The sequence below is a fragment of the Malurus melanocephalus genome, unplaced genomic scaffold (assembly GCF_030028575.1).
Source record: "Malurus melanocephalus ecotype Western Australia unplaced genomic scaffold, MMel_1.1 scaffold_177, whole genome shotgun sequence".
Classification (NCBI taxonomy): Eukaryota; Metazoa; Chordata; class Aves; order Passeriformes; family Maluridae; genus Malurus; species Malurus melanocephalus.
Genome location: NW_026623409.1, coordinates 838,914 through 852,249, shown reverse-complemented (window position 1 = coordinate 852,249; position 13,336 = coordinate 838,914). Strand labels below are relative to the sequence as shown.

The following is a 13,336-nucleotide window of genomic DNA, read 5'->3' as shown; positions in this document are numbered from 1 at the left end:
GGTTTACAGCAGTTTAATGAAGGCTCTCATACAAAATCTTGAACTCAAAGTTACAGTCAAGAGTTACTGAAAAAAAATAACTTACAATGAAAAAGCTGATGAGAATTGCCCACTTAGCCATGGAATTAACTGCRGTTTAACGATGTGCTTAAATAGTCACCACACAATAGGAACAAATTTAAATCACGACCAAGGTACACACAATTCACTTCCATTCCATTTTCAATTACATGTATTCAGCATGTAATTTAACCCCTGGAAGTTACTGTGAAGAACACAGAGGTTTCTCTTTATTTTTTTTTCCCAAACACTCACTGGAAATAAATACCATTGAAAGAATACATGTAGAGTGCAATAAAATGGACACTTAGGCACTGGTACAGTCTAGTCCTCTTCAGCCCTCTACAAACTACAAGACAAGAAGTTCTAAACCACAGATGGAGTGGAGAGCAGGTTAGAGCTGTACAGGTAGTGTAGCAGGTTATGTACTACACAAGAGCACATCTGCAAAAGGTCCCAGGAGATTTTTGTTGAAGATGCAGCGTATCCACACCAGGTATATCGTGAAGGGCTTAATGTTTTCTGAGAAGGTGTGATTCTGATGGGACAATATATAAGGCATGTAAGTGTTTTCCCCTTGCTCTTGTATCCACACTTCGTATTTTACTTCTCTGACCTTGAGATACCTCAGATTCCAGGGGATCTGCCAGGACACAGACAGTTTAGCTTCACTCGTGCCCTGGACAGAGGCCTGACACTTGGCATCCCTCACTTTGCCAGGGTAGAGGCTACCAGACCACTTCTGCCTCTTGGGTCCGGGCTTAGACTTCACAGTCTGCCTAATCACGTGTATGAGAGACGGGATGTTCACCTTTGTGTCCTGATAGGCACGGAACAGCCACTCGGGGTTGCGGCAGCAGAGGTGCCGCGGCACCTCCGTGCTCTTTATGATGCGCTCCTGCTCAGCCTTGTCCAGATGAGCGATCCCACCCTGATCCCACGGTCTGTCCGGATAGGTGACAGTGTCTTCCCTGTCGGTGTTCTGCCAGGCAATGTACTGCAGGTCCATGCCAGGAAGGGTTGCCAGGGTTTTGTAAGGGGTGTAGTGTTCAGGGTTGATAGCATATGGGAAGAGCTCCACCACYGTGGCCCCTCTTGGCAGGAAGAGCGACATGACTAATTGGGCCCCGTGCATGCTGACCAGCATGGACGCATTGCTGATCAACCGGACGATGTCAGAAAATGAATGCTCCTCCAGAGAGACGGAAATGGTTTTCATCTGAAACTCCTGAGCAAGAGCCAGGATTAGTTCTGCCTCATTTAGGATAAGTCTGTTGATTGTCCGACTGAACACTACAATGTACTCCTCACTAGAGCTTTGCTCCGAGCTGATGTTCAGTTTCTGCATCATGAATTTGGTGAACTGCCTGATCTCRTTACCAGAAACCAAGATGTTAGCCTTTGGCCCTTGTGGCTGGACAAATCCATACTGGTACCAGGTGGTGATTTTGGATAGTCCCACATAGGATTTGGTAAAGCAGAGGAGCCTGCCCAGGGTTTTAAGCTCCTCCCTGAGGAGCGGCTGCTTGTTACTCAGTAACTTGTAGAGGTCAAAGTGAACACCTTCACTCCACCCTTCCATGAAAAAGAGTCGTGCTTCCAGATCTAAGTCAGAGAACTGCTGCATGGTGTAGTAGATAGGCAGGAGGTCRTCATGAAAGACGTGCATCAGGTTGTCTGGGTTGAACCTGTTGGCGATCAGCGCCACATCAGGCACGAAGACCGGCTTTGGCATAAATTTCAGGGCAGCAGCTGGCAGCTCCACAAAGTTRAAGTACTGGGTGTTATGATCTTCCACAGAGGAGAGGTCGAGCAGAGCSGGCTGGAACCTCCGGGAGCCCAGGTTGGGCAGCATGACGGAGGAGTTGCTGTGAAAGTAGACAAACTCCTCGGCCTCGGTAGAGTAGCAGAGGGACTCAAAGCGGCAGATGCGGTCRGTGTGCATCCTGCCAGTGCACACCATCCTGGTACCGTTCTCCACCAGGGCCTGCAGAGCTGCGTGGTAATCAATCTGAGCCTCGGAAAGTTCCTGAGACTGGCGYGTGAGGACCAGCTCCTCTTCCACCATGGCGGCATGCTCGCGCAGCTTGATGTATTTCCACAGCACGGCAGCGAGCACGGACACGAGCAGGGCATTGAACACAGCTGCTATGTTCATTCTGTAGTTAGATCCTAGCAGGATGATAGGTGGGGAATGCAGTGGAGAGGGAACACATCATTAACATTCTTGGACATGGTGAGGGCAAAGACCTGTGGAAAATAAAACAAGAAAGGAACCATTTAAACGTCAGGTTAACAGTGCCACCATAAATCATATTTTACAGACTATTCAAGAGAGTTTAGGCTTTTTTCAGTATTTTTCCCCCTTCTAAGGAATGAGAGGAAAGAAGAAAAAAGTACCAAAGCTCTACCCAAAACTGTAAAAAAACATAAACAGAACTGGGAGCTGCTCTACAGGAAGGCTCCTGTCTCATTTTCATTTCTATGCTTTTGAAGAAAAAAATGCAAAAGAGTTTAAGGATAAGCTCTACGAAGATCTGTTAGGGGAAAAAAATATGTTCTCTGGGACTCTGCTTTTTGCAGACCACTCCCACAGTGAGAGGAAACAGAGCACTGCAATCACTGGGCCACTTGCAGAGGACTCGAAGCTCCTCCTTGTGCTCTGCATGGCTGAGAGCACTCAGCGGAGCCTCTCACCTTCACTGYGCAGGTAGCAAGAGCTCAAGGAGTATTGACAGGACAGAGTTCACTGTACTCCAGTGTGCAACGTGAACCCAGGTATATCACTTTCAATTGCATTTTATCCAGGGGTGGGGGGAGGACTTGCAGATCAGTCTGTGGACTGCCCTGTGAGAGATTCCCAGGTCACTTGGGTGTTGCTTTGGCTGCCATCCAGGATCAAAGGCTAGGAACTGCCACCACCTTCCAAAAGAAATACTGGCATGGGAGAAAGGAGAGCTCTGCTCTTTATGAGAGGAACTGATCTGTCATTAAAGCAATCAACCTTCATTTATTGAGAGTCTGGCTTGCACCAGCACAGCCAACCCTTATACAAATGATAAGGTAATGCATTTGAAGGGTTTCACTGTTGGCATTTTCCCATCCCAACCTGAGAACCTTTCCCATGCTGCTCCAAGGCCTCCCTGATTCTTTTTCTGTTACAGCCTGCCACTGTTTTCTTTCTGGGCAGAAACACTACTGGCTTATATCAGAGTATTGATTATAATTTCAACTGTGAACTTCAATTGAGGTATTGATTCACCTACAGAATTTATGGGCTTCAATTTTCATTATGCATCAAGATTCACTGCTARTCAGGCTGTAAATAATTGTACCTATGACTCATGAGGAACTTTAGGAAGGGAAATTTCTGATTAGTATTGACCCCAACGGATTATTTCTAGCTGCCATTTTTAAAGGTGGCAATTTTAAACTTCCTTTGGTACATGCTTGCTGGGGGGGAGGGGGGGAAGCAATGCCTTAAGCACATGTTCTGACATTCCAAGCATGCTTTAGCATTTTAACCAAGAGACACTTCTCACATTGTAAAGTGGAGGAAATTAGCCAGGTATATTTGGGACCAAAGCAAACACCTCCTCTACTGCCAAAGGAGTTTTTTTGAAAAGAGATATTGCACCCTAAAAGCTTGATGCTGCATCTTGGAATTGCGTGGAGAATCACTCATGGAACACAATGAAGTTAGAAGGGATCCCTACAATTCATGAAATCCCAACAGCCTGTGAGATCTGCCTTAGGAAGAACCGAAGGTATGTGGGAGTCTGAAGAATGCCAATGAAACGAGYGCAAGCTGTAAGCCACATGAATTCAAGAGGTGATCCCTGGGGATCTGAGCAACAAATTAATTTCAATTTCTAGCTACTCAAATGAAAYAGAAATGAAGGCCACCTCCTTTGGCAAGTGGTCTGAAAAACTGCTTCATTTAGAAACTCCCTAAAAGCAAGAAGTAAATTAAAAAGGTGTTGGTTTTTTTTGCTTCAACCACAAGAAAAAAAGAAAGAAAGGAACCTAGAGTGGTCATCTAATTACCAGGGCAGGATCAACTGTCCATAAACTATGCCCCAAAGATTCTTCTCTGTCTCGTTCTTAGTACCCATTCATCTCTTCAGCCAGTCTCTATCGAGAAAGGCATGAAGGACTGCAATAAAATCTTTTCTAACACTTAGTCTTTGTTTCCACCACAGCAATTTCAACCTGGTCTTATCCCAGGTGCCACAGATATGTGCACAGAAAAATGATGGCTGACACATCACATCTCAATCAGTCCTTCTCTATCAACAAGGGATGACTGCTGCTCCTGATGGCTTTGCAGCTCTCAACCATGGCTATTCCATGGACAGCCAGGAATAGAAACCCACTGGGGACAGCAAGTACATCATTCAGTTAGGTTCTGCTAATGCAATCAAACCAGAGGAAAACAAATTTTTGATGGGGACAGATCCTAAGTTATTTTGTCAGTACCGACTTTATTTTACTTCTTCACTGTCCTTGAAAGACGTCTGATGATATCATCCAACTCTGTACATACCTCGCATCTTGTGAGCACAGCTATAAATTACTTCAACAGCATCACCAAGGAAAGGATCAAGCCCCAGCAGCCATGTGCAAAGCCTGGCAATCAGCACATGGAGGAGACCTTTAACAGCAAGTCCTGTTAGACACTTAGAGGAAGGCCAGTCCATGGGCATTGTGAAAGTTAACTACCGTGGGTGAGAAGAACAAAGCACATACAAGTTCAGTGTAGTCAATGCAAGTTCCAACAACTTGGCAGAGGAGGAAAAACCACGTGGCCTCTTTATTATTCCATTATGGTGAGGTGAGTGTGTATGTGTGGGTGTTTCAAAGGCATTACAAGCCCACAGTCCATAAAAACACCACTGATACCACCTGCATTCCGTGGCAATTTTGTTGACAGAGAGCTCTGCTGACCATTACAAATCCCTTGAGCCAAACAGGCCTTCTTGAAAACAGTCTGTTCAAATGTTTCACCCCTGATTTGTTCTTTCCCCTCCAGCCCCCAGGGAAGGGCATAAGAGGCACTTCAGAGATGAAGCCTGATGGATGTAGCCAATGTTCAGAGGTTAGCAATTTTCATTTCAGACTCTGCCACAGCCATACCTGCTAAATAGCTAGGAATGAACAACGCAGCTTTTAAGTAAAAATCATCTGCAAGGCCCTCTTCCACCTCTCCTCTCATTGCAGCTTTTTCACTTCCCTGCACTTAGCTGAAGTGAGTGTATGYGCTTTAGCCAGCCAAGTGTCAGGAATATATGTTAAATGCTAGCAATGCTAAASTAATCCATCTTCATTTCTGTTCCTCATTGCCAGTTCCTAAATCCTGGTTCATGCTGTTTGGCAGAAAGTTGCTTTGGATGGAAGTGAACAAGGGRATGTGGACAGGAAGGGGTGTCGCAGGCAGAAATGAAAGGAGAATTTCACAGGTACTCAGAGAACTGTCTTAATTCTTTTACTGTTTCACCACATTTTATCATCCACCWTTTTTTCAATCTGACACTTTCAGTGAAAACAGACCTTCAAGAACTATAATTTTTGGTCCCTCAGGGAATGACAGAACATAAATAGTARCAAACAACCCCACTGTTTGCTTTTACATACCCAGGAGAGGCTGCACAGAGGGAGTAAAGGCAAGCAATCACTTTCCAGGTCCCCTGGTTCCTCAGTCCCCCAAGCCAAGATCAGTCATAAAGTGCTGGCAGCAGCAGTAGACCTGGGATAGGAACCTTTCCCAGGAGGCAGAGGGAAACGCTGAAACAGGTGAAAGCATTTAGGTTTGCACCTGAAGAGAGCTGCTTCACAATACAAGAAACTTCCATTGCTAAATCTCCCCCACAAAATGGGTCTAGAGTTGCCACTCCCACAGTGTCACCAGAGAACATCCTAAGAACTGAAAGGCTCTTGCAGAAGTGGCAGGCCAGACACACTGCTACTTTCCTTAAGAGCAGAGTGTTCTGTGCTGTTTCTTTCTACACAGAGGGCAGCCTCTAGGCCAGTCACCCACCCAGCTGCCCAGAGACTCACTCACACTCTCACTTCCCAGTGACACYGGAATAACCAGGGCTCTGCTCCACGTGAGTAATATGCCCCAGTAACCAAGGAAATCGCATGGACTGACATTTTTTCACTCTCTGCTTTGAAATGCTAAAGCACCATCCTTCAGCACCATGACAGCTGACAGACCAGAGCCAAGCCAGAAGAGATGTGCATGTAAAAGCAGCACAGAGCATCTCTCTGCCAAGCTGGCAGAGGGCAGTGATGTCCCATGGGAGGGAATGGGGCACTGCTATGCCCTTGAAGATTCCTGAGAAGAGTGGGTTGCAGGGGAGCAGCAGGAGTGAGAGAGGGAGGCAGAAGARGCAGATTTCCCTGGTAGCAATGCTGACAGGGCAGGAGGCAGCAGACTTAGAGCCAGACATGGGGAGTCCAACAAAAACAGTGGTGTGGGGGCAGCTCAAGACCGTGCAATGGAATTAAGAGCATATCCTGAGGCTTGCAGCTCAGCCACAATGGATGCTGCTCCAGCAGCTAAGAGCCTGTGGGAGGGACTCTATTTTTGGTCAGCTCATCTTTACTCTTTTTCCAAGAGTTCACAGGCATGAAGAGCTTATCCCATTTTCTTCCTCCACCCCCATTCCCTTAGCAAAAGCATCACAGCTTCATGCTTACAGCCTAGCTATTTCTCCTCTAACTAGCMCTGGCTGCTGGTGAGCAGGTAAAGTCCTCAGGAACATTCATCTGGTGTGTTCCACAGGCACTTCTGGCAGAGCCCTYCAGTGTCTTGCAGGTCCATAATACTCTCGTGCAAGTTTGGACACAGCAGCACCTTCTGCCTGCTAGCTACAGGTCATCTGATGTTTTAAACATTCTCAGGAAGCGGTAAGGACACAGGAAGCATAAGATAGAGGCACTGTTTTCCATCTCCTGTTAACGTGTCTAGGAGATCAGAGTGGGTGGGATGAGAGAGAGGAATTTCCACTAATAGGCAGTTGGCATAAAGAACTGTTTGGATTCATTTAGGAGACAAGTTCTGTTGTTCTTTTTTTAATTGCGAAGCTACAGTAGGATGAATCACTAAAGCTATTAATATGATGGACAGTGTTCCAAATCTCTTCTCCATTTTAAAAATCACAACCTAGGTAAGAAATAGGGAGAAAAGCTACAAAATCCACATTAAAAAAATGAAAACCTACAAAAAAGACACAAACATACACTACTAAAACCCCTAAAGGAAAAAACCCAAGAGCTTGATTAGGGAGAACAAGGGTGAACAGGGTGACCAGCATACCTAAGGAGGGGTGACCTATTCCTACAGGTACTAACAAAATGAGATGCACTTGTTTTGTCTATTTGGCCCTTGACAAGCTTTTGTTACCAACTGCCCACACATTTTCTGGGCCAATGGTCAGCATTCCAGAGCCAGAGCAGGCTAAAAAACCTCATAAAATTGAAGCAAAAAGCATGGAGGAGACATGTTTCAGAGAGCATCACCACTGTGCACGGAGAGAAATGCCTCCTCATGGAGGCCAGCTTGAGTTTGGCCCACCTGGTCAGCTCCTGTGCACAGCCTGCCAATGGTGGCAGGGTGTCCAAAGAGAAGCATCTCCACAGTTCCCAGAAACACAACACAACTGGAATGCACTGGGTCTGCCCTTGCCACAGGACAGTGAAGGAGTTAGGGCAGAGCTGCATGAGCAAAAAATGGGCTTCYGCTTATGGTAACACAGTGGGAGGGGTAGGCACAGATATTCCCTCCTCAAGGATATTTTCCTCATCAGTACTCCCTAGCCCTGGATCCATCTCTTGCTAGACTGGCTTTCCAGGACCAGTACATAAAAAAAAAAGGATACAAAGTGGCATTTCACACTCCCCCTGCAAAATGTCTCCTGTTTTTTTTCCCACTCCTGATGCAAGAGGCTTAGCTAAGGATTCAGTGTATGTAACACATGCAGTTTTAAATACCTACTTCATTCATGCTCAAAGCAGAAGTTGCTAGAAGGCAACTTTCCCAATTGGAAGGAGGGGGAGTTGGGATTCGGCAGCCAAGAATTTGCTTTTATTCTCATCTCTGTCACAGATTCCCACAGAACTACAAGCAAGTCAATTCCCACAGCCCAAAAGGCTGTTATCATCTTATTCACTCTATTTATTTAATGAGAAACATATATCTTTCACAGTACATAGCACATTAAAGAAAGGATGGTACACTGAATGAYTGATATACTGGAACATTTTTTTGTAAAAAGCAGCCAACTGTAGAACTGCTGACTTTTTAAACAGGAAAAGAGCAGATTCTTGTAGAAGGAGTAAGCCCAGCAGTTAAAGATAAAAATATCATTATTGAAGCCTGATACAAAGAGGGGATGTGAAAAATAAGAATATCTTGACTATGTAGTCTCAAAAAGAATTTTAAAAATAGAGCTTTATTCAGAAAAAAAAATCAAAATATTACAATACATTTTAAAAAGCTGTCTTATAAAAACCTCATCTATAGATAGCTGTGATCAAAATTAGGTCTATCTTCAGTTTTTACCATTTAGTGTAAGTGAGGAATAGAAAGCAAAACTGTAAATTTTTCTACATGAAACTGCAGCCAAGGAGACTGAGGCTCTGTGCAATGGTCCCTTCTGCAAACATACCTTCAATATGAAGAGGAGAACACTGGTGGCTACAGGACATGAACCAGCTGCWCTTAGGGACAGAAAATCTAAGTTTTCTTCCATTTAATTTTCAGAGATTGTGAGAGCTGGGACAGGAAGAGATCCAACCTGGCTTTCACAATGACTACTACCAGCAATTGATTCAATATTTGATGATACTCCTGTCTCGAKCTACAAAATAACAGGTTAAAATAATCCAACACTAAGCAATCAGTGCACAGAATCAAACCACAAAACTGAGCTGAAAGTATAAATCTAAAAAGGATACTTCTTTGGCTTTTAAGATCTGCATTTCCAAGTTCTCTCTTCCACCCTTAACGACACGGAGTATGAAATCMTTTTACCAAACAAAAACCCAGACCTCCAGAAAATTCCCCTAAATAAGATGCATTTCTGACAAACAAACTTGAGGTGAGAGACGTAAGAAAAATGACCTAAAAGGCAAAGRAAAATAAAAGAAAAAAAGGTATTTCTCTTAGCCCTCAAGTCTTCACCTTCTGAGAGTTCCAAGCCTGAAGATAATAACCTAAAACCATGGCTAGACAGAGGGGAAAACTTAACAGAGTTCATTCCAGATGATCTTTGTTCATGCCAGCAACCCATTGAAACCTATCTGGTTACATTGTCATGAACAGCCCTGTCACATGAGTAAAAAACATCTCCTTTTGCCTGGTCTCTCGCTTTTACTCTGTAAGCAAGATACCTCTGTCAGAAAAAAAAGTGTCAAGAGAACAGCAGGTTTATCTTGCTTCAGTGCTCTGCCTAAAGCAAAGATGAAGTGGGGGTGGCTGAAGAGAAAATTTACTAATACTGGAAAACTGAATTTAAAACAATATGCTGCGAAATCCCAAAGTACTGAACAAGATGAGCTTCAGCCACTCTAACTATGCCTCTGGGCTTTGGCTGCCATTTGTTTTCTCTGTATTTTATCTAACCTTTCTCTCTCTGTTCTCCAGCAGGTAGAGTACCTGTGTTATTTCGATACAAGAACGGGTGTTTAGCAGCATCTACAGCCGGAGCTCTCCCCACTTTAAATCAGCATGGTGCCCAAGACTATTCCTGTGTGCTGCAAATTCTAAGCAGGTGCCAAAAGTGCTCCGAGCACAGAGCAGCCAATAAGAAGAGTGAAATTCCCTCCTTGGTTACCACAAGCTTCATATTAGCATGTTTTTAGGGAGGGTAAAAAAAAAAAAAGTAAACCTATAGCATCACCTGTCCAGCTAAAAATACATTTCCACAAACCTACAGAATTTAGTCCACATCAGAGATGTTTTCCCCACGAGACTTTTGTTTAAAAATGATAAAGCAAACCACTAGTCAARCAAAGAGGGACAACAAAGACGTGGGATTATAAATGAACTACTGACTCCCTTCCCACATGTCCACACACACAGAGGAGGGATTCACCGTGAACTTGCAGGGAAGGGGGGAGCGAGGAGATATCAAAAACATGCTCACCTCCCCCCTCCCCTCAGTACACTGCAACAGGACTGCCAACAAAACTGAATTCAGAGCCGTATGTGATCAGCACAGCAAACACAGCACAGTTACAATGACACCCAGCAAAGAAATGCAGTAATTCAGAGCATCTGCAACCTTTTTAGTCTTGGAAGTACTATCACTGGTAGATTAGTGTTTCRGCACATGCACGCATACCTGGTGTTGCTAAATAACAGGAAATGCTATCCGGTGCCTCTCTTTCACAGGAGAAAGAAAAAGAAGACACCTTAAAGCTATGCTTTGCAGGGGARCGAGCACTCTCCAGTCCTCTTCTTTCCTCACCACCACAAAGAAAAAGCAAAAATCCCATCTAAGAGCTCTCAGCACCGTAACCCGTGCACCGTCTGCAGCCTGAGCTACCTTTCTCCCCCAGGTCTGAGCATGCTCTGTCTGCCGGCAGTGTCCTATCGCTCCAGCTGGCTCACCTCAATTTGTTAGCCTCCCAGAGGTCAGCCTTGCATGCAGGATGATTTGCTGCAGTATTCCTGCAAATCCCCGACGGGCGGCCACGCTGAAACAAAYACCACCGCGCTGTTTCACGGAGCTGAGCATGCCTTGGGAGACAGGCGGCAAAATGGTTTGGGGAGGGGGGACACACGCGTTTTAGAAATCTTGCTTTTGAGGATCATTAATGCCACTGCTACTCCAAACACTTCACACACAAGAAGAAAACAATAGGAGAGAAAGGAAAAAATGCCCCTTGCTAGAGGACATGAAAGCCTTTCGTCATGCTTTCTAGTAATTCCCTTGGCACCAGGGAAGCAATTTCCCAGCTGTGATGGTCAGCAAATGGTTTAGAATTGAACAAGGCTGTGATTGCCCTCCTTGAGAGATCCAGGGAATAGTATTTTCAAACTAAAGTTATTTTCTATGATGGAAACAAGTAATTCCTGAACACAAARGCATAGAAATTATCCAGGAGCTTAYAGGASAATCTCCCACTGCACACAAGCTCATGGAGGTGAGTCCCTTGCACCAGTCTTCTCAAGACAGCTTGAACTCGTGGGGACTGAGCAGCTTCATGAAGATGGCAAACCAGACAGTACTGACTGGGAACATTTCCAGTCCTAATGCCACARTGGGATCCACATGCAGATTATAGCCCATCAAAAGGCTCATGGCAGGMAGGCACACCTCTGGAGTGAGATCCCAGCCCTGCAGGGACACTCTTGCAGACAGATGACAAGCAGACATACAACACTCTCTGCAAATGTGTTGATTGTATATTTGCAGAACACATCTTGTTGAATATCTATCTGTGAGGATAGTTATGCTCTCCCTTTGAGACCTAACAGGTAAAATAAGAAGGATGAAAATAAAAGGTCTCTAACACCTCTTCCCACAGACTCAAGATGGACTTTGAACCACAGCATGAGCCTATGTCTCTCCTAAAAGGATCTCAGAGAGACACCAGTCAGTCACACCTGCCTGGGGGAAATAAACAATTCAAAAAGAGCAAAGAGAAGTGAGCCCATCCAGCCTGTCCCATTGGGTTCAATTTGTCACATTGCATAGAATTTGGACAGTTTAAACCCAATCCTGAAGAGGCTCCTGTTGTCAATCTGCCACACCACAAAGTATAAAACTACATTATTAAGAAGGGGAGGAACCATAATCAAATAATTCCAGCAATGCTGAAATAATAACCGTCCATTATTACTGAACCATAAGGCACTAAGAGTGGCAGTCCCAAGCTCTTCACAAGCAGTCAGCACCTACTACAGGCTGGTAAGACTTGAATAGGAGGTCCTGGCTCAGAACTAAGAATTTGATAAATATTTAATACCCCTCATAAAGTTGCAGCTCTCAAAAACAGCACTACATTTTAGAACTTCTAAAAYGCAGTACAGCACAAACAGAACTCATCAAGTTAGCAAAGAAGTCTGAATAGATCCCTCTTGGTTAGGGCTGACAAAGAGCAGGTAAATCATTAYTTACTGAATCTTTGCCTTGCACATATATGTTGCAGAGGTGCCTGCGTCACTCTGAGTCACAGCATTTATTATTTATAGTCCCAGAAGGACTCTCTATAAGAAATTGTTCTTCCTGCAGTGCTTTTGAACCAAAAGTGCATTTCAGTTTGAGAGCACAAAAAAAAATTATGCCTGAACTAACAAAAAAGTCTTTGTACTGATAAATACAAAAGGAGACAAAGGAACCATTTCATTTCTGGACACCAAGAYTGGGACTTCACACAGAGAGGATGACATTTTGATTCTGCAGAAGCTAACATAAAAACTCACGTCAAAAGGACCAGGACATCAGCCAAATACTGAAGATTCCTAAGTAAGAATATACTTTGACAGGGTAAAAGGTATTTTTTAAAGAAAATCTCAAGGCCCAAACCCCACTTCACTCAACTGCTTCAAGAATAGCATACTCCCAAGTTTAAGAGATGTAGGACGCAAGTCTTACATAAATATTAGGTTTAAAAAGGTTTAAGTATGATCAAATGTATTGTACASACACACASAGTTACATGTCTTGACATCAACCAWACAAATTCATAGGTATTTATTCTCCTCCGCAGGTATGTGTATGTTTTATACAGATAAAATACGTACTTGCCTGCTATCTGAATTTGTCGTATGCTAAACTATTCACTCTAATAATCACTCCACCTCTATTAGGAACCACCCGAGCAGCATTGCAGGGACATGCTGGCCTGCTCCTGCAGCTGTATGCAATGTGTGTGGAGAGGAATGGTGTGGGAGAGTCACTTGCCAGTTCCCAAGGCAGGAAATGGCTTTGGTAGCAGTTCTGATTCAAGTTAGGTGTCAGTTGTGCYCCTTCAAGTTCCCATTTTGCCATCAGTAATGACAGGTCAGCAGGGTAACAGAGATAAACCAATTCCCTCTCCTACAGCTTTGCCAACTGTGCACCTGCAAGTGTAATTAGTGCCAATGTGTCTGCAAAGGAATCTGAGACAATTCATGCTCATAAGAGCAGTTTGGTAAGTAGATTATGTTCACCGAGGCAAAAAGGGGGCTTTCTTCCACAATTTAGCCTCAAGCTGGAGGCCCTGTCTGAACGACTTTTTCTTGGGAACTTGGGAAGAAAAGGAAGAGAACCCCCTTTTCCTG

At 44.3% G+C, this 13,336-nt stretch overlaps 1 protein-coding gene across 5 annotated transcripts in view; it reads right to left on the bottom strand.

Moving 5' to 3' along the window:
* Window positions 1-13,336, bottom strand: part of POMGNT2 (protein O-linked mannose N-acetylglucosaminyltransferase 2 (beta 1,4-)) — a 28,164-nt gene continuing 14,828 nt past the window's right edge. For 3 of the 5 annotated variants that reach the window (XM_057372693.1, XM_057372692.1, XM_057372690.1), the window contains one exon: window positions 1-2,310. In XM_057372693.1, coding sequence (XP_057228676.1) covers window positions 482-2,218 — 1,737 coding nt within the window. In that variant the 5' untranslated portion in view covers window positions 2,219-2,310 and the 3' untranslated portion in view covers window positions 1-481. Of the gene's footprint in view, window positions 2,311-5,694; window positions 5,845-10,409; window positions 10,612-13,336 lie in introns of those variants that run through there. The other 2 variants (XM_057372691.1, XM_057372694.1) reach the window with 2 other exon arrangements.